Source organism: Bufo bufo, chromosome 9 (genome assembly GCF_905171765.1).
Source record: "Bufo bufo chromosome 9, aBufBuf1.1, whole genome shotgun sequence".
In the NCBI taxonomy this organism is placed as follows: Eukaryota; Metazoa; Chordata; class Amphibia; order Anura; family Bufonidae; genus Bufo; species Bufo bufo.
In genome coordinates, this window is record NC_053397.1 from 62,864,108 (window position 1) to 62,884,252 (window position 20,145).

Genomic DNA, 20,145 nt, shown 5'->3' on the forward strand with positions numbered 1-20,145 from the left:
CCTAAGATGATCTTATAAACAGTAAGCAGTTCCAAAATTCTCAGTATCTTGGTTTCCATACATAATCAATATTAGCACCACAAAAGGAGGAGGCATTATATCACCAAAAAACAAAACAAAATCCACTTAGATTATTATATAAATAAAGGGGTACTAGGTTCTAATGAGACACAGACTCATCTGAAAATGGCTTCAATACCCCAATGTTCTCCTCAGAGGAGCAGTAGGAGCAAAACAGAAGTGTCAAAATTTAGATGGTAAAAAGCACCATATGTCACCGTATGTCACAATAATCATGGAACATAAACAGGGCGTTCCCAGTCACGTGGATACTGGCTTGCAAGGGAAACCTCCCGACCACTGTACTCCCAAATCTTCAGCCCCAATTAACTCCTACCCAGGGTAAAAGGGGCCTGTTCTGATAGCGTGTCAGGGCCGGCAAGAAAGACGATGTGGGGGTTCGCCAGTGGTGTTCGTGAAGCTCCAGAGATGGAATTTGGAGGACGAGCTGCCGACAAGATGCGGGCCGTTGAACCAGCTACGGCCCGGTAAAAACTCGGATGTCAAGACACCTCATGCATCTCAGACGCGGTATACCTCATGCACCCCAGGTGCCGTCTGTTTGATATCCTCAAGGATAGAAAGTCGCCCGCAGTAATCACCAACCGGATTGCCGGGACGTCAGGGAGCAGTGTAGCTGACTCCAAATCTTCGCGTCTCCACACGATAGTACCCTCGGCCCGCGCGATACTTCAAATCATCGCGGGAGTAGCGGAGAGAGTCATCCGGAGCATGGAGCTAGAGGCGCAAGAAGACAAGGGAGGAGATAGAGGGCAGGAGAAGGGGAGGCGGGGGAGAACGCGGCATGTCAACGCTACTGCGTCATGCCGCTACGCATAAGGAAGTAAAAGGTTGGAAATTGATATAGTTAATCCGTCTGTTAGTTAGGTGCATGTCATATACCCATTTATTGCGTGAAGTACACCTGCGCTGCATACGTGACAGGGAAATTGATATAGTTAATCCATCTGTTAGTTAGGTGCACGTCATATACCCATTTATTGCATGAAGTACACCTGCATTGCATATGTGACAGGAAAAATGATACAGTTAATCCGTCTCTTATTCAGGTGCACGTCATATACCCATTAATTGCGTGAAGTACACCTGCACTGCATATGTGACAGGGCAAATAATATAGTTAATCCGTCTGTTAGGTGCACGTCATTTACCCATTTATTGCGTGAAGTACACCTGCGCTGCATACGTGACAGGGAAATTGATATAGTTAATCCGTCAGTTAGGTGCACGTCATATACCCATTTGTTGCGTGAAGTACACCTGCACTGCATTCGTGACAGGGAAAATAATATAGTTAATCCGTCTGTTAGTTAGGTGCACGTTATTTACCCATTTATTGCGTGAAGTACACCTGCCCTGCATACGTGACAGGGAAAGTGATATAGTTAATCCGTCTGTTAGTTAGGTGTACGTCATATACCCATTTATTGCCCATTTATTGCATGAAGTACACCTGCACTGCATACGTGACAGGGAAAATAATATAGTTAATCTGTCTGTTAGTTCAGTGGGTGACCTCAAAGAATGAGGAGAGCATCATGGTGCTGCTGGGGTTGGTGGAGTTCCTGTTGCAGGAAGAGGACGTAGTCGATCTGTGCCAGCCACACGCCCAAATGAAACACCTTCCTCAGGTGCACAAAAACACCACACTGAGCAGGAGCTGTGGACTGGCATGGAACAACAGACCGCTGAGTGGTTGGTGCCACTTAACCTCAAGCCCAGCCTGGTGGTGTGCGATAATGGGCGAAATCTCGTAGCAGCTCTGGGCCTTGTTGGGTTGACGCACATCCCTTGCCTGGTGCATGTGCTGAATTTGGTGGTGCAGAGGTTCCTGAAAAATTACCCTGATATGTCAGAGCTGCTGCAGAAAGTGTGGTCCATCTGTGCGCGCTTTCGGCATGCTCACCCTGCTGCTGCTCGCTTGTCTGCGCTGCAGCGTAGCTTCGGCCTTCCTGCTCACTGCCTCATATGCGGCGTGCCCACAAGGTGGAACTCCAGCTTGCACATGCTGGAGAGACTGTGCGAGTATCAGGCGATAGTGGAGTTTCAGCTGCAACACTCACGGGTGAGTCGCTATGCGAAACAGCACCACTTCACCACCATTGAGTGGACCTCCATGCGGGACGTGTGTGCTTTGTTGCACTGTTTCGAGTACTCCACCAACATGGCCAGTGCCGATGACGCCATCATCAGCGTTAATATCCCACTTCTATGTCTCCTTGAAAAAACGCTTCGGGTGATGATGGAAGAGGATGTGGCACAGGAGGAAGAGGGATCATTTCCACGGGTTATCAGGCCAGTCATTCACAAGTGGCTCGGAGGGTGGGTTCCTGCACCAACAGAGGCCAGGTACACAACTGTCCAGCCACGGCACAGTTCTGGAGGATGAGGAGGAGGATGATGATGAGGATGAACCGTGTTCACAGCAGGGTGGCACCCAAAGCAGCTCATGGGCATCACTGGTGCATGGCTGGGGGGATACAGAGGACACAGACGATACACCTCCCACAGAAGACAGCTTGTCATTGCCTCTGGGCAGCCTGGCACACATGATCGACTACATGCTGCAGTGCCTGCGCAACCACCGCCGAGTTGCCCAGTGCTGATTACTGGGTGGCCACCCTGCTGGATCCTGTCTACAAGGACGTGCTGTCCTTAATTCCGTCACTGGAGGGTGATCGGAAAATGCGCGAGTACAAGCGCACGCTGGTAGACATGCTGCTGATGGCATTCCCACCTGACACTAGGGGCAAAGTGGAAGCACAAGGCGAAGGCGGAGGAAGAAGTCGCCAACGCAGCTGGGGCACCGCCAGCACCTCAGAAGGGAGGGTTAGCATGGCCGAAATGTGGAAAAGCTTTGTCAGCACGCCACAACAACCAGCACCACCAGCTGATATGGAATGTCTTAGCAGGAGGCAGCATTTCAGCAACATCGTGGAACGTACTGACTGATGGGTCTGCCCCATTCAACTTCTGGGTCTCCAAATTGGGCACATGTCCTGAGCTTGCTCTTTATGCCTGGGAGGTGCTGGCCTGGCCTGCCCTGCGGCCAGTGTATTGTCCGAACGTGTTCAGCACAGCGGGGGGGGGGGGGGGGGGGGGGGTGATCACAGACAAGCGCAGCCGCCTGTCCACAGCCAATGTGGACAAGCTCACGTTCATTAAAATGAACCAGGCAGGGATCCCACAGGACTTGTCCGTACCTTGTGCAGAATAGACAAGTATACCAGCCGCAACCAGCCATTGTTATACAGCGCGCTTTCTCTTTGTTTTCTTTTTATACTTCCCAAATTCATATAAAATAAAAAAATAAACTACAAAAATAGTGTTGGCTACCTCCTCCTCCACCACCGCTTCAACCTACACCGCCACGTACACCGCCTCCTCAACCTCTTACTCCACTTTGACCTCCGCCTCCTAGTATAAGATCATTATTTTGTACTTTTTTTTATTCTATGTTATTTTAATGAATTTCCCTATCCACACTTGTTTGCAGGGCAATTGTCCTGCTCTTACCCCTATTTTGCTTCCTTTTGCAGCCCTCTAACCTTTTCTATGACTTTTTTAGAGCCATTTTAGTGCCCCAAAGTTCAGGTCCCCCTTGACTTCTTTGGGGTTCGGGGTCAAGTTCGGGTCCCGAACCCAAACCTTGCGGCGAAGTTTACCAGAACCTGGCGAACTCAAACTTCCAGGTGTTCGCTCAACCCTACTTATCACAGAGAAATGTCTAGTTCTACTGTTATGAACTATTTATCTCCCTCCCACCCCTCCTCTTCCAGCTTCTAAGGCAGGGTTCACATGCACTGGGAACTCTGGCAGTCCATTCCAGTGGAGGAACAGCCTGCTGGTTCACAAAATCCAGCATAGCCAAATACCACCGTGCACCAATGGATCTCATTCACTGTAATGGGATCCGGCTGTTTTCCAACATATAGGCCGGTTTTCAGCTGGACAAAAAATGCTGTGTGTTATATTTTTGGTCTGGCCAAAAGCTGGCATATACATTGTTTATAGTGAATTCCAGCAGTCTATTCCTCCGCCAGAACAGACTGCCAGAGTTCACAGCACAAGTCTTACTAAAAAGTGTCTGCATCTTATAGTCTGCCATCAGGGTGATCCATGTAGCTGGCCAGCTAAGATCTTTCCTAGGTTGCTAGTATAGCTTATATGTGTATACAGCTAGACCTGCCAATAGCCTTAATACAGTTCCTATGTTTATGTGTTAAAGACAAAAGCAGAGTTATTTACTGTGACATCATGTTTTGGATGTCATATAACTGTTATATTTTGTGTTCACAGAAGCAGAAAAAGATAATATGCCTTTAAGATTCATATAAGGTAAGCTCAGTGACACAGCAGAAACAACAGAAAGCATTGTGTTAATCTGTCTAGACCAATCACAGCCAGCTTCTCATACAGCAAGAGTTTTCACCAATCACAGCCAGCCTCACAGACAGCCTGTCTGGGAATTCCTCCCAGCTCCTGCTGCTAGAATCATTATTTACCATAGACAGGAGCTGAAGAGACATTCACTCCACTGAGAGCTAAGTTTTATGGGAACAAGAGGCCAATATAGGTATTGAAAACAAGTTATATAATGTTTATATTGTTAGTATTGTGTTTAGAACTGTATACTGAACTAGATATATATGTGTTTACTTACAGTTCCATCAATTGCAACCATACAAATTCAATTGCAAAGTACAAATATAAATTGCAAGCTACAGTTGCAAACTGTGAACTACTACAAATACCATACAAACATATTGCAATCCAAATTGCATACAACCATGCCAGATCATACTCAACCAATCTGCAAATAGTCAGTGCTAACTGCATACTGCAAGTGAACTATTAGTTCGACCTCATATATATTTCTCAGAGAGATCATAAAGTGTCTAAATAACTTAAAGTGAGAGTATAGATACTCAAGAGAGAAATATATCCACCATTTTATGTTGAATGAGAAGATTGAACCACCATCTTATGCATACCGCCATTTTGTGATATCTTTTCAACACGTGTTTTGTACATGGACTATCTGCTGCGGAGGCGGCAGTGTTATATATGAAGAAAAGTTGAAGTTAATAAAGAAGTTATTTGAACCATTTGGTGTGCTCTTTAAACCTACTGTTTCCATAGAACGACGCTAGAGGAATTACAGAGTAACAGACAGTCTGTTTAGACTAAAAGTCAGAGATATCAAAATTCTTCTAATGCCACAGTGCAAAAGGCACTTCATAGTGCTGCGCCTGCCACAGTCCAGCAGTGTTAGACCTTCCTGACTGCTTCCTTAAATGGGTTTTCTGAGATGGTGAAATCAATGAATAGGTGATCAATATCAGACCAGTGGAGGTCCAACACCTAGCACTACTGCTAATCTGCTGTTTGAGGAGGCGGCGCTCAGGTGAGTGCTGTAGCCTCCTCACAGCATACCAAGCACACTGCCATCAAACATATTTCGGCTATGCTTTGTATTACAGCTCTGCCCATTCACCTAAATGGGACTGAGCTGCACCTAGGCTACAGACTAATAAATGTAATGTCACTGATCTAGGAAAAGGCAGCAGTGCTAGACAGGGTGCTGCAACCTCCTCAAACAGCTGATTGGCATAGATGCAAGGGGTCAGATCCCCGCCATCTCAAATTGATAACCTAAACTAAATATGTCAATATGAAAATCTTGGGAAACCCCTTTAATGATCCAGCAGTGCACTAATACAGAGCTTTTCGGATCATGATCTCATAACTAAGAGGGGCCAGACCGGGATGAAAAATACGGTGGTTGTAGATGCACAGAAATGTAAATTAATATTGCTTGTAAGTGAGAGACAGAGCTGTGTATGCAGCAGAATTGTGTTTGTCAGCTATGTATACAGCAGAACTGTATGTATGTGTATGTACGGTATGTATGTCGGCTGTGCATGCAGCACAGCTCTGTGTATGAGTGTGTATATACTGTGTATGTGTAATGTGTGTGCTGCAATGTGCGTCTAATGTGCATACTGCACTGCTGTGTGTATAATATGTGTACCGTAGAGCTCTCTGTATAATGTGCATACTGCACTGCTGTGTGTATATTTTTGTGTACCGTAGAGCTCTGTGAATAATGTGCGTACTGCACTGTGTATATAATATGTGTACTGTAGAGCTCTGTTTATAATGTGCATACTGCACTGCTGTGTGTATAATATGTGTACCGTAGAGCTGTGTGTATAATGTGCATACTGCACTGTTGTGTGCATATAATATGTGTTATGTACAGCCCTTTGTATAGTGTGCATACTGCACTACTGTGTGCGTATAATATGTGTACCATAGAGCTCTGTGTATAATGTGCGTACTGTACTGCTGTGTGTATAATATATGTACTGTATAGCTCTCTGTATAATGTGCATACTGCACTGCTGTGTGTGTATAATATGTGTACCGTAGACCTGTGCGTATAATGTGTGTACTGCACTGCTGTGTGTATAATATGTGTACCGTAGAGCTCTCTGTATAATGTGCGTACTGCACTGCTGTGTGTATAATATGTGTACCGTAAAGCTCTGTGTATAATACGCCTACTGCACTGCTGTGTGTGTATAATATGTGTACCCTAGAGCTCTGGGTATAATGTGCGTACTGCACTGCTGTGTGTGTATAATATGTGTACCATAGAGCTCTCTGTATAATGTGCATACTGCACTGCTGTTTGCGTATAATATGTGTACCGTAAAGCTCTGTGTATAATGTGCATACTGCACTGCTGTGTGTATAATATGTGTACCGTAAAGCTCTGTGTATAATGTGCATACTGCACTGCTGTGTGTATAATATGTGTACCATAGAGCTCTGTGTATAATGTGTGTACTGCACTGCTGTGTGTGTACAGGGAGTGCAGAATTATTAGGCAAATGAGTATTTTGACCACATCATCCTCTTTATGCATGTTGTCTTACTCCAAGCTGTATAGGCTCGAAAGCCTACTACCAATTAAGCATATTAGGTGATGTGCATCTCTGTAATGAGAAGGGGTGTGGTCTAATGACATCAACACCCTATATTAGGTGTGCATAATTATTAGGCAACTTCCTTTCCTTTGGCAAAATGGGTCAAAAGAAGGACTTGACAGGCTCAGAAAAGTCAAAAATAGTGAGATATCTTGCAGAGGGATGCAGCACTCTTAAAATTGCAAAGCTTCTGAAGCGTGATCATCGAACAATCAAGCGTTTCATTCAAAATAGTCAACAGGGTCGCAAGAAGCGTGTGGAAAAACCAAGGCGCAAAATAACTGCCCATGAACTGAGAAAAGTCAAGCGTGCAGCTGCCAAGATGCCACTTGCCACCAGTTTGGCCATATTTCAGAGCTGCAACATCACTGGAGTGCCCAAAAGCACAAGGTGTGCAATACTCAGAGACATGGCCAAGGTAAGAAAGGCTGAAAGACGACCACCACTGAACAAGACACACAAGCTGAAACGTCAAGACTGGGCCAAGAAATATCTCAAGACTGATTTTTCTAAGGTTTTATGGACTGATGAAATGAGAGTGAGTCTTGATGGGCCAGATGGATGGGCCCGTGGCTGGATTGGTAAAGGGCAGAGAGAGCCAGTCCGACTCAGACGCCAGCAAGGTGGAGGTGGAGTACTGGTTTGGGCTGGTATCATCAAAGATGAGCTTGTGGGGCCTTTTCGGGTTGAGGATGGAGTCAAGCTCAACTCCCAGTCCTACTGCCAGTTTCTGGAAGACACCTTCTTCAAGCAGTGGTACAGGAAGAAGTCTGCATCCTTCAAGAAAAACATGATTTTCATGCAGGACAATGCTCCATCACACGCGTCCAAGTACTCCACAGCGTGGCTGGCAAGAAAGGGTATAAAAGAAGACAATCTAATGACATGGCCTCCTTGTTCACCTGATCTGAACCCCATTAAGAACCTGTGGTCCATCATCAAATGTGAGATTTACAAGGAGGGAAAACAGTACACCTCTCTGAACAGTGTCTGGGAGGCTGTGGTTGCTGCTGCACGCAATGTTGATGGTGAACAGATCAAAACACTGACAGAATCCATGGATGGCAGGCTTTTGAGTGTCCTTGCAAAGAAAGGTGGCTATATTGGTCACTGATTTGTTTTTGTTTTGTTTTTGAATGTCAGAAATGTATATTTGTGAATGTTGAGATGTTATATTGGTTTCACTGGTAAAAATAAATAATTGAAATGGGTATATATTTGTTTTTTGTTAAGTTGCCTAATAATTATGCACAGTAATAGTCACCTGCACACACAGATATCCCCCTAAAATAGCTAAAACTAAAAACAAACTAAAAACTACTTCCAAAAATATTCAGCTTTGATATTAATGAGTTTTTTGGGTTCATTGAGAACATGGTTGTTGTTCAATAATAAAATGAATCCTCAAAAATACAACTTGCCTAATAATTCTGCACTCCCTGAATAATATGTGTACCATACAGCTCTGTGTATAAGGTGCATACTGCACTGCTATGTGTATAATATGTGTACTGTAGAGCTCTGTGTATAATGTGCGTACTGCACTGCTGTGTGTGTATAATATGTGTACCGTAGAGCTGTGTGTATAATGTGCGTACTGTACGGCTGTGTGTCTGTGTTACTAATATACATACTTCAAAGCTCTATGTGGTGTGTCTGTATGTGTGTGTATAATATGCATACTGCAGAGCTGTGTCTGTGTGTATAATTTATGTACTGCCGGCTGTGTGTGTGTGTAAGATATGCTTACTGCAATGCTATGTGTGTATTTATATAATGCCATAATCATGGCGAGTAAACTTAAAAAGTAAATAATCTGGCAGAACAAGCATGGCACGACACTGCAGAGAAATGACAGGAGATGCATTTACTTAGGGTAAAGACACTTTTAATGAGGTGACCACATGCACCATTGCAGTTTTTTACAATATTCAACAGATGACACACTAAGGATAACAGGAACTGACCAAAACCTTTATTCTAGAACCCAAAATGAATGAGCCTCCACTTCCTTAAACCACCATGGAAGGATTAATAAGTAGAAAATATATTTTTCTAATTTAATGATGTCTACACCTGGGTGCGTCTTATAGTCAGGTGTGTCTTACAGGCTGAAAAATACGTTATCTAATCTGCTCAGCTCTTGCTCTACAACTTTGCACTTTATTTTTATCTTGCCGTCCGAGCACCACATTTGTGTTATTTTTTACTTTAATTTATTTGTGTATGCCAATCATTTGTGTATGCCAAAAATTTAATGATATATTCATGTTTATGGTGTAACTATAAAGTTTTTTTTTTATTATTCAAGCGCATATACTCTTATTGGTTATTGCTCTACAACTTTCTGCCTGCAGATTGCACTGCATTTCATGGTGACACATTCTCTTTAACAACATTAAAAGTGAAAAGATTTAATATATAATAATTTTATCAAAGAAAAGAAAGCAAAGAAATCTCTTTACCTCGAGGGCCATACACTGAGATAAGCCCATCATCAGTCATGAAATCTGGTGTAAGGTGAATTAATTTGCCTGGTTCTCCACACTTTCCATACTGTTGGGTATAAGGGTCATCTGCATGCTGCACGGTAGGCTTAGCGATGATAATATCTGCCTAACATTACAAACACACAAATACATTATATTTACAGATAAATAATGAAACAAATATAAAACACACCAGTCATTTAAAAAAAATCATCCTGCATTTTACTGTACCGCATCATAGGTTTCTGTTTTGGGTCTCGTATAGTTCTTATTTGACCAAGACTTGGGAATCAAGATCTTCACACTTCGTATGTAGAACTTTTTTTCTGTGGCATTAAATAAAACACCTGTAGCTTCTTCCACCATATCCTTTGGGGGGGAAAAATTAATAAAATATAATATATAATATATAATTACAAATTTTGTTTCCAATCTGTCATTTATTCTGAATTTCATAAAAGCTAATTCTTTATTGTATATCATGAAAAAAAAAATCACACAGTCCCCTAATAAAAAATATAAAAAGCTACGTGTTTCAAACCTATGTGGACCTGTTCGAAGTCAACGCTTTGACTAAGAGCCAATGCACATAATTTCAAAATGCATAGCTTTTTGCATTTTTAACCGGGTTGTCTTTTTTAATGAATATACAAGAATTAGCTTTTATTAAACTTCCAAGCACTGGAACATTTTCTACCTGATGGAGTAATTTCTCAGGACTGAGATGGCATTACTCCGCGTACTTCCACAAATTAAGACACCAGTGTAGATATCAAGGTGGATGAGCTAAACAACTAACTCTATTTTTATACTGTTGGCACCCAGTCGGTGTGTAGCTGAAGATGGAGGAGGCTGAACAGAAAGGACTTTCTGTGCATTTGCAATATTTCAGCAAAATAGCTTGTTCCTGCAGTGTGCTGAAAGTCTCGTAGTCTTGTTTATTGAAGCATTTTTGTGTATATATACATATATATAATTTTTCATTTTTTTCTGTCTCTTATTAGACAGCTGTGGTCACAGTAAGGATCTCTGAGGAACTCTAAGACAAGCAGAAGCGGGCTCTCTGCTACAATGATCTATCGCAGTGTAAAGTGTATAAGCTCGCAGGGAAGTTCTCTTCTTAATGTGAGCACATCCAATGCTGGCTATAAAATTAAGGCCCCTGTCAGACGAGCGAGTTCCACGCATTGGACATGCAGCGTGAGTATGCGGCAGCTCCCATCCTGACCTCCCAGCATTGACAGGATCACATAGCATTATATTGATTTATGATGCTGTGTAACCCTTACAGTTCTAGAATGTATTGTGTAACACTGACAGCATTATGTCAGTGTTAGGGCTCTTTCAAACGAGAGGATGCCGTGCGCGGAATCCGCTGCGTAAAAAACAGCCAAGCCCCGCTCCGGACAGCAGAGACATGGAGCATTAACATGATTGATAATGCTCGGTGCCTCTCTGTGAGCTTGTTACTACAAAATCACAGTGAGATAAAGCTGTCACTGTGATTTTGTAGCAAAAAGGTCACAGAGAGGCACGGAGCATTATCAATCATGTTAATGCTCCATCTCTGCTGTCCGGAGCGGGGCTTGGCTGTCTTTCACGCAGCAGATTCCACGCACAGCATTCCAGAACTGTAAGGGAGGTCAGGAAGGTGCTGGGACATCAGGACAGGTGCTGTAGCATACTCACGCTGAAAGTCCAATGCATGGAACTCACTCATGTAAAAGAGGCCTAACTGTGAGCTGTAAGACCTAAATTAACCCCTTCTTGCTCTGTGGCAGGAAGGGTTTAATTCACCTTTGTCATGAAAAATAAATAAGTAAAAACATAGTTAATAAATAAAAAAATAAAAAAATGTATAGCTATAGTTACTGGTCCTTAGCAATTGTATAGCAAACTAGGTACACACACATGCACACATTTTTCCCCCTTTATCGTTTATAAAAAAAATATATATATAAAAAATTATAATATATATATATATATATATATATATATATATATAGTATATTAAATCCGGCAGCACTCGCTTTAGTAGTTTATCCGGTGCATGCGTCTCCCCCTTGACATCAGGTGTATATATCCAAGTAAAATCAACGCAGCACTCCTCTTGTAAAAAAACGCAGTGTCTTTATTCACACATGTGACATAAAATAGGCAACGTTTCAATCCCCTTCCGGGATCCTTCTCAAGCCAAGTGCTTGGCTTGAGAAGGATCCCGGAAGGGGATTGAAACGTTGCCTATTTTGTGTCACATGTGTGAATAAAGACACTGCGTTTTTTTACAAGAGGAGTGCTGCGTTGATTATACTTGGATATATATATGTATATACAGACCATCTTCTCATTCAAAGAGTTTTCTTTATTTTCATAACTATGAAGGCATCAAAACTATGAATTAACACATGTGGAATTATATACATAACAAACAAGTGTGAAACAACTGAAAATATGTCATATTCTAGGTTCTTCAAAGTAGCCAGCTTTTGCTTTGATTACTGCTTTGCACACTCTTGGCATTCTCTTGATGAGCTTCAAGAGGTAGTCCCCTGAAATGGTCTTCCAACAGTCTTGAAGGAGTTCCCAGAGATGCTTAGCACTTGTTGGCCCTTTTGCCTTCACTCTGCGGTCCAGCTCACCCCAAACCATCTCGATTGGGTTCAGGTCCTGGTGACTGTGGAGGCCGGGTCATCTGGCGCAGCACCCCATCACTCTCCTTCATGGTCAAATAGCCCTTACTTTCAAAGTTTTCCCAATTTTTCGGCTGACTGACTGACCTTCATTTCTTAAAGCAGTATCCACCTGACTTCTCCTCAACGCCACTGATGGTCTTAACCCCATTTATAAGGCAAGAAATCCCACTTATTAAACCTGACAGGGCACACCTGTGAAGTGAAAACCATTTCAGGGGACTACCTCTTGAAGCTCATCAAGAGAATGCCAAGAGTGTGCAAAGCAGTAATCAAAGCAAAAGGTGGCTACTTTGAAGAACCTAGAATATTACATATTTTCAGTTGTTTCACACTGTTATGTATATAATTCCACATGTGTTAATTCATAGTTTTGATGCCTTCAGTGTGAATCTACAATTTTCATAGTCATGAAAATAAAGAAAACTCTTTGAATGAGAAGGTGTGTCCAAACTTTTAGTCTGTACTGTATATATATATATTAGTTTTAGGCTACTTTCACACTTGCGGCAGAGTGATCCGGCAATCTGCATGCAAACGGATAGCATTTGTAGACGGATCTGGATGTATTGCATTGCAAGAACGGATCCGTCTCTCCAGATGTCATCCGGAGAAACTGATCCATTATATATTTTTTTTACATTTTTACCGCATGCGCAGGCCGGAAGGACGGATCCGGCATTGCAGTATTTTTAATGCCGGATCCAGTACTAATACATTTCAATGTAAATTAATGCCGCAACTGATCCGGAATTTTGGACGGAGATAATACCGCAGCATGCAACGGTATTTCCTCTGTCCAAAACGCCGTTCAGTGACTGAACTGAAGACATCCTGATGCATTCTGAACGGATTTCTCTCCATTCAGAATGCATGGGGATAAAACTGATCAGTTCTTTTCCGGTATTGAGCCCCTATGACGGAATTTAGTGCCGGAAAAGAAAAACGCTAGTGTGAAAGTACCCTTAGCTATAGTATAGTGGACTTTGTGTGTGTAAAATATACAAATGTACACACATTTTTTTTTACTTTTTGCTTTTTTTTAAAAATTTAAAAATGTAGAAATGTTTTGTCTTGAAATCTTTTATAACAGTTAGAAAAACAAATTGATAAGAAAGGAAAAATAGACATTTTTGGCATAATTTTCACAGTTTTTCCTTAAAGGTTTTATTAGACCCCATCTGGAAGCTTTTAGGCTGGAAACCAGTAGATTGTGGAATGGAGCCACAGTGCTAGAGTGGAGTGGCAGGAACAGGTGAGATTCTTTTTACTATGTACAAAACGCCCCAGACAGTGGCGTAGGGATCGCCATAGCAACCATAGCAGTGGCTATGGGGCCCTAAGCCACTGGGGGCCCGTCCGTGCCGACTTCTGTTGATTTTTTTATTTATTTTTTATTTCCACACACACTACACACAGGCAGCCAGGCAAGAGCCACTAGACTAGTGTAGTGGGCGGGACGCGGGCGGTCCGAGGCTCGGGCCTGGCTGGGGAGGAGTCAGGAGCTGGGTGCACGCAGGGCCGGGCCAACACAGTGGCTGGGGAGGCTCCAGCCAGGCCACTGAGAATTCAGAAGATCCGATAGTGTATTCTAAACCCCAGGCGTTCCCATGGTGACGGGGACGCTTGCCTGGGGGTTAGAATATACCATTGGATCTGAGTTTTCACGAGCTCAGTGAGATTGTATAAACTCAAATCCGATGGTATATTCTAACCCCCAGGCGTTCCCATGGTGACAGGGACGCTTGCCTGGGGGTTAGAATATACAGGGCCACGCTGCTCACAGCAGTATATTTATAAACTAATCAGTAACTACTTTAACTTTAATAATTGCTCATTGCTGAGCTCTTTACTTGGATTTTTTTTATATCTTACTCTGTCTTAGCTCCTCCCACTAGGCGGCACAGGCGCGTGACGTCAGTGAGTGAGCGCCGCCCCCCGCACTGCCTGCTGTTACCGGAGGAGCTAAGACAGAGTAAGATATAAAAAAAATCCAAGTAAAGAGCTCAGCAATGAGCAATTATTAAAGTTAAAGTAGTTACTGATTAGTTTATAAATATACTGCTGTGAGCGGCGTGGAGGGGGATCTGTGGATGGCACTGTTATGAGGGGGGGGGTCTGTGGATGGCACTGTTATGAGGGGGGATCTGTGGATGGCACTGTTTAGGGGGAATCTGTGGATTGCACTGTTTAGGGGAGGGGGATCTGTGGATTGCACTGTTTAGGGGGGATCTGTGGATGGCACTGTTTAGGGGGGGATCTGTGGATGGCACTGTTTAGGGGGGATCTGTGGATGGCACTGTTATTAGGGGGGGGGATCTGTGGATTGCACTGTTTAGGGGAAGGGGGATCTGTGGATTGCACTGTTATGAAGGGGGGATCTGTGGATTGCACTGTTTAGGGGAGGGGGGATCTGTGGATTGCACTGTTTAGGGGGTAGATCTGTGGATGGCACTGTTTAGGGGGGATCTGTGGATGGCACTGTTTAGGGGGATCTGTGGATGGCACTGTTTTGGGGGGATCTGTGGATGGCACTGTTTTGGGGGAATCTGTGGATGGCACTGTTTAGGGGGGATCTGTGGATGGCACTGTTTAGGGGGGGATCTGTGGATGGCACTGTTATGAGGGGGATCTGTGGATTGCACTGTTTAGGGGAGGGGGGATCTGTGGATGGCAGTGTTTAGGGGGGGGGTATCTGTGGATGGCACTGTTTAGGGGGGATCTGTGGATGGCACTGTTTAGGGGGGATCTGTGGATGGGACTGTTTAGGGGGGGGGATCTGTGGATGGCACTGTTTAGGGGGGATCTGTGGATGGCACTGTTTAGGGGAGGGGGATCTGTGGATTGCACTGTTTAGGGGAGGGGGGATCCGTGGATGGCACTGTTTAGGGGGATCTGTGGATGGCACTGTTTAGGGGGGATCTGTGGATGGCACTGTTTAGGGGGGATCTGTGGATGGCACTGTTTAGGGGGATCTGTGGATGGCACTGTTATTAGGGGGGGATCTGTGGATTGCACTGTTTAGGGGGGGATCTGTGGATGGCACTGTTTAGGGGGGAATCTGTGGATGGCACTGTTTAGGGGGGGATCTATGGATGGCACTGTTTAGGGGGGGATCTGTGGATGGCACTGTTTAGGGGAGGGGGATCTGTGGATTGCACTGTTTAGGGGGATCTGTGGATGGCACTGTTTAGGGGGGATCTGTGGATGGCACTGTTTAGGGGGGGATCTGTGGATGGCACTGTTTAGGGGGATCTGTGGATGGCACTGTTTGGGGGGATCTGTGGATGGCACTGTTTGGGGGGGATCTGTGGATGGCACTGTTTTGGGGGAATCTGTGGATGGCACTGTTTAGGGGGGATCTGTGGATGGCACTGTTTAGGGGGGATCTGTGGATGGCACTGTTATGAGGGGGATCTGTGGATTGCACTGTTTAGGGGAGGGGGGATCTGTGGATGGCAGTGTTTAGGGGGGGTATCTGTGGATGGCACTGTTTAGGGGGGATCTGTGGATGGCACTGTTTAGGGGGGATCTGTGGATGGGACTGTTTAGGGGGGGGATCTGTGGATGGCACTGTTTAGGGGGGGATCTGTGGATGGCACTGTTTAGGGGGGATCTGTGGATGGCACTGTTTAGGGGAGGGGGATCTGTGGATTGCACTGTTTAGGGGAGGGGGGATCTGTGGATGGCACTGTTTAGGGGGATCTGTGGATGGCACTGTTTAGGGGGGATCTGTGGATGGCACTGTTTAGGGGGGATCTGTGGATGGCACTGTTTAGGGGGATCTGTGGATGACACTGTTATTAGGGGGGGATCTGTGGATTGCACTGTTTAGGGGGGGATCTGTGGATGGCACTGTTTAGGGGGGAATCTGTGGATGGCACTGTTTAGGGGGGGATCTATGGATGGCACTGTTTAGGGGGGGATCTGTGGATGGCACTGTTTAGGGGAGGGGGATCTGTGGATTGCACTGTTTAGGGGGATCTGTGGATGGCACTGTTTAGGGGGGATCTGTGGATGGCACTGTTTAGGGGGGGATCTGTGGATGGCACTGTTTAGGGGGATCTGTGGATGGCACTGTTTGGGGGGATCTGTGGATGGCACTGTTTAGGGGGGATCTGTGGATTGCACTGTTTAGGGGGGATCTGTGGATGGCACTGTTTAGGGGGGAGATCTGTGGATGGCACTGTTTAGGGGAGAGGGGATCTGTGGATGGCACTGTTTAGGGGGGATCTGTGGATGGCACTGTTTAGGGGAGGGGGGATCTGTGGATGGCACGGGGGGGGGGGGCATACATTTTTTTGCTATGGGGCCCATGCATTTCTAGCTACGCCCCTGGCCCCAGAGGCTAGTTCAAAACTACTATAAAACTGGACAATCCCTTAAAGGGCTTTCAAATCCAAAAAGCTAATTTCACAACTGCAAATTTCCTAAGTTAGTTCTCATTTTAGGTATTGTTGTTAATGCCCCTCAAGTAATTTTCCAGTATCTCTTGAGTGCTGTCCCATAAAATAAGGCAGTCATCTATATAAGGCCAACAAATTCTCTAGGTTAAGATAGATAAGAGACTTGCATATGGTAAATCGCGCTTCTGGAAACAAAAGTCTCTTGTTTCACAGGCAGCAAAGTGTTAAGTGGAGAATTTATTGAATATAAGAGATCTACAAGGATAATAAAAGAGAATGAAGAGTGTAAAAATAGTGCGCAGAGGGCGTTCCCTCAGAGATGGAGCAGAGGTCTGGCTTGATGCCATATCAAAGGGCTTTCCAGCCATTTTCCAGGCCACCTGACATGTGGACATTCCCCATCCAATATTGCACACCCTGTAGAATTTAACAGCAAAATCTTGTGTTAAAATACATCATTGAGCTACAAGAATTGTTTGCTCTAAAGTGAGCCTTCTGTTTCTGATCATCCTGGCTACTTTATCTGCATGAGACCTCTACAGGGGCTTAATAACAGAATGGCTGTTCTGGGGCCATGCTACACATTCCATTGTTAAAAGCAGTTGAAGTTTGATCACACACTAGAGTCTATAAAATATTATAGATGCAGAGGAAGAGGTCTCAAGTCACTGCGGGATCAGGGTTAAAGGGTTTGTTCGGGTTTAGAGCTGAACCCAGACTACCCCCATTTTCATCCCTCCAGCAAAACCCCCCCCCCCCCCCCCCCCCCCCCGATATTAGCATCGGAGCATTTCAGTGTATTTGGTGACATCACCAGCACTAATGGGCAAGATTTACAGGCTAGGGCAGCGCTAAAGCCCACCCATTAGTGCCGGTGACATCATCGAACCCACTACTAGCCTTCACCTAGACTTCCCTATAGAGAGCCCAGTACGTCACCGGATCTCTTAAAAAACCTCTGCAATGTGCGATTCAGCGCAGGGGAAAGGAGAGGATCGGAGCATGAAATGCTCATATCAGAGGGGCTGCCTGGGTCAAAATAGAGGTATGTCCAGGTTCAGAGCTGAACCTGGACAACGCCTTTAAATGAGTACAAAGGGGGAACTATTAATGATGGTGTCACTTTTGCTATAGAAGGGAAAAGTGAGGACATTACTGAGAGGGGCATCAAAAGGGGACACCATTAATGTTGGTGTAACTGCTGCTGCAGGGGGCATAAGTGGATACATTATTACTGAGGGAGGGGATAAATGGGAACAATGTTAACGAGTGGGGGCATGAAAGGGGTCATGAGTACTGAGTGAGACAGTAAAAGGGGACATAAATACTGAGTAAAGAGGTCAAAAGTGGGCAATATACTGTGTAAAGGGTATTTCAATTGGCACTTTGACAATGTGGCGCCTATAGATGGCACAAAAGGGGAACACCAAGAGTGGTACTATTACCGTCTGGATTACTATGGAAGGAAAGTTTATTTAGAAGGTGGGGAACATGTGGGAAGTGTGCTGCAAAGATGTCTGCCTGTCAAATTGCTGCAATGACAAGTCATGATCGGGAGAAGTCCTTAAAGGGGTTGTCTCACATGGAACATTGGTGGCATATTGCTAGGATATGCCACCAATGTCAGTTATGTGGTAGGTGGGACCCACACTCTAGAATGAAGCTCCCATGGAGCACGAGAGCGCACCAAGTCAGCTTGGCTAGCTTGGCTATTTCCAGCAATTCCATAGAAGTGAATCGAGCAGTGGCTGAGCTTGCACGTGTGCTCTCCATTCCATTTGGTGCGCCATTCGGCTATTTTTGGGCACCCCCACAGAAATGAACGGAGGGTGGAAAAGAATGCGCCGTGCACTCTCCCTAACTTTAGCACCCCGTTCTAGAGATATGGGCAGGTCCCAGAGGTAGGACCCACACCTATCTGACATTGGTAGCATTTCCCATTGATAAGCCACAAATATTCCAGGTGAGACAACCCCTTTAAGTTTTAATGCTGGTCTTGGCCAGATGGAGGTAACATAGTTTGTAAAAAGACATGTGTCCATCTGTACATCCAGTTCAGCCTGGAGGTGAAATGGGCAACTCCAATTAGAGAATGCTACCTGTAAATTACTGGATGTAACTGTAGTCTGCAGAGCGTCTGTGTAGAACTGGTATGTTCTGTGTATGCTGGTAACATTGGTCTTTTTACAGTGTGTTTTATGCAGTAATTGCAATGTGGTAGTATTTGCTTACTATGTGGTGGTAGTATCCAGAGGACTGGTCATCAGTATAAAAATTTTGGAAAACTTTTTTAAGTATTGCTTTTGAAGAGAAACATTATTTGTCCAGAGCTAGGACAAGAATGAATTGTCATACAATAAAAGAAAAAAGGACAGCTCTACAGTACGTGTGTCTAAACATTTTGGTGGCCCTGATCACAACATCATAGACATGAAAATGTTTGTAGTAAACGGTAATTTAAAATCCTAGACAGACAGAAGTGCCTGACAGAAAAAGAATGAATGTGTCAAATGGATTTTTCAGACTTTACGTGGAAATACTGAATTAACTGACCTCAATCAAATATCTTTACAACAAACCTGGTAGGACCACTTTGAAGGTATGGACACACTTGCAAAACCACAAGAGAATTAAAAAAACAGAAGTCATATATGTCATTATACTTTCTCTACTTTTATGATCCACTCCTGATTTTGGCTTTAAAAACTGAGTGTGGTCATACCCTAAGACATTGAAACGTCGGATTCGAGTTTAGAAACCCCTTTATGTGACGAGATGCATGAAGAGGTGGCTAAGCATGCACGTGGTGTTTATAGAACAAACTGTATCTTCCATAGACTTGCATGGAGCGGGCAATGTGTATGCTCGACCACTTCTGCATGCATCATTCTCCTTCCATGAATGGTGTCTACTGAACTAGTATGCAGTACCCAGCATATGGAGCCCAGTTTATCACCTGTGCTAGTCCAAGTGCACTACAACAAAGTAGAAAACACAGATAAGAAATCACTGAGCTTATCACTATATATACTTAATTTGCAAATAGCAAATCAACATGATTCTTTGTGTTTTTACACAATGTCCTCCAATTCCTTTCTACACCAAAGAAAGGTAAATGAGCAGCTTTTTAAGGTTAATAAATATCATGTTTATCATTCATTAAAGCTTAAAATTCCAATTCTTACCTTAATATTCTTAATGATCTGCAGATCTTCCGTGACATTCGGATGAATAGCAATAACTATATCTTCATATCCCCCATTATTTAGCTTTACCATGGAACACTCACTTTTAGCAAAGATGTGAAAAATTAAAATTAATGCCAAATAAATTCTTGGGGCCATTGTCAACGATTACGCCGACTGTATGAACATGCTATATGAACATTATTTCCTCGTATGTAACATTTATATACTCTTATATCTTATCCATAATTGTGTGTGGGTTTTGTTTATGAGGAGTTTGAAAATGATTCTCTTTACGA

At 44.1% G+C, this 20,145-nt stretch overlaps 1 protein-coding gene across 1 annotated transcript in view; it reads right to left on the bottom strand.

The window, feature by feature from the left end:
- Positions 1-19,939, bottom strand: part of LOC120978989 (calcium-activated chloride channel regulator 1-like) — a 77,140-nt gene extending 57,201 nt beyond the window's left edge. The window contains exons 1-3 of the mRNA XM_040407474.1: positions 19,847-19,939; positions 9,797-9,934; positions 9,542-9,692 (exon numbers count right to left, since the gene is read on the bottom strand). Coding sequence (XP_040263408.1) covers positions 9,542-9,692; positions 9,797-9,934; positions 19,847-19,939 — 382 coding nt within the window. The remainder of the gene's footprint in view (positions 1-9,541; positions 9,693-9,796; positions 9,935-19,846) is intronic.
- Positions 19,940-20,145: the final 206 nt, after the last annotated feature.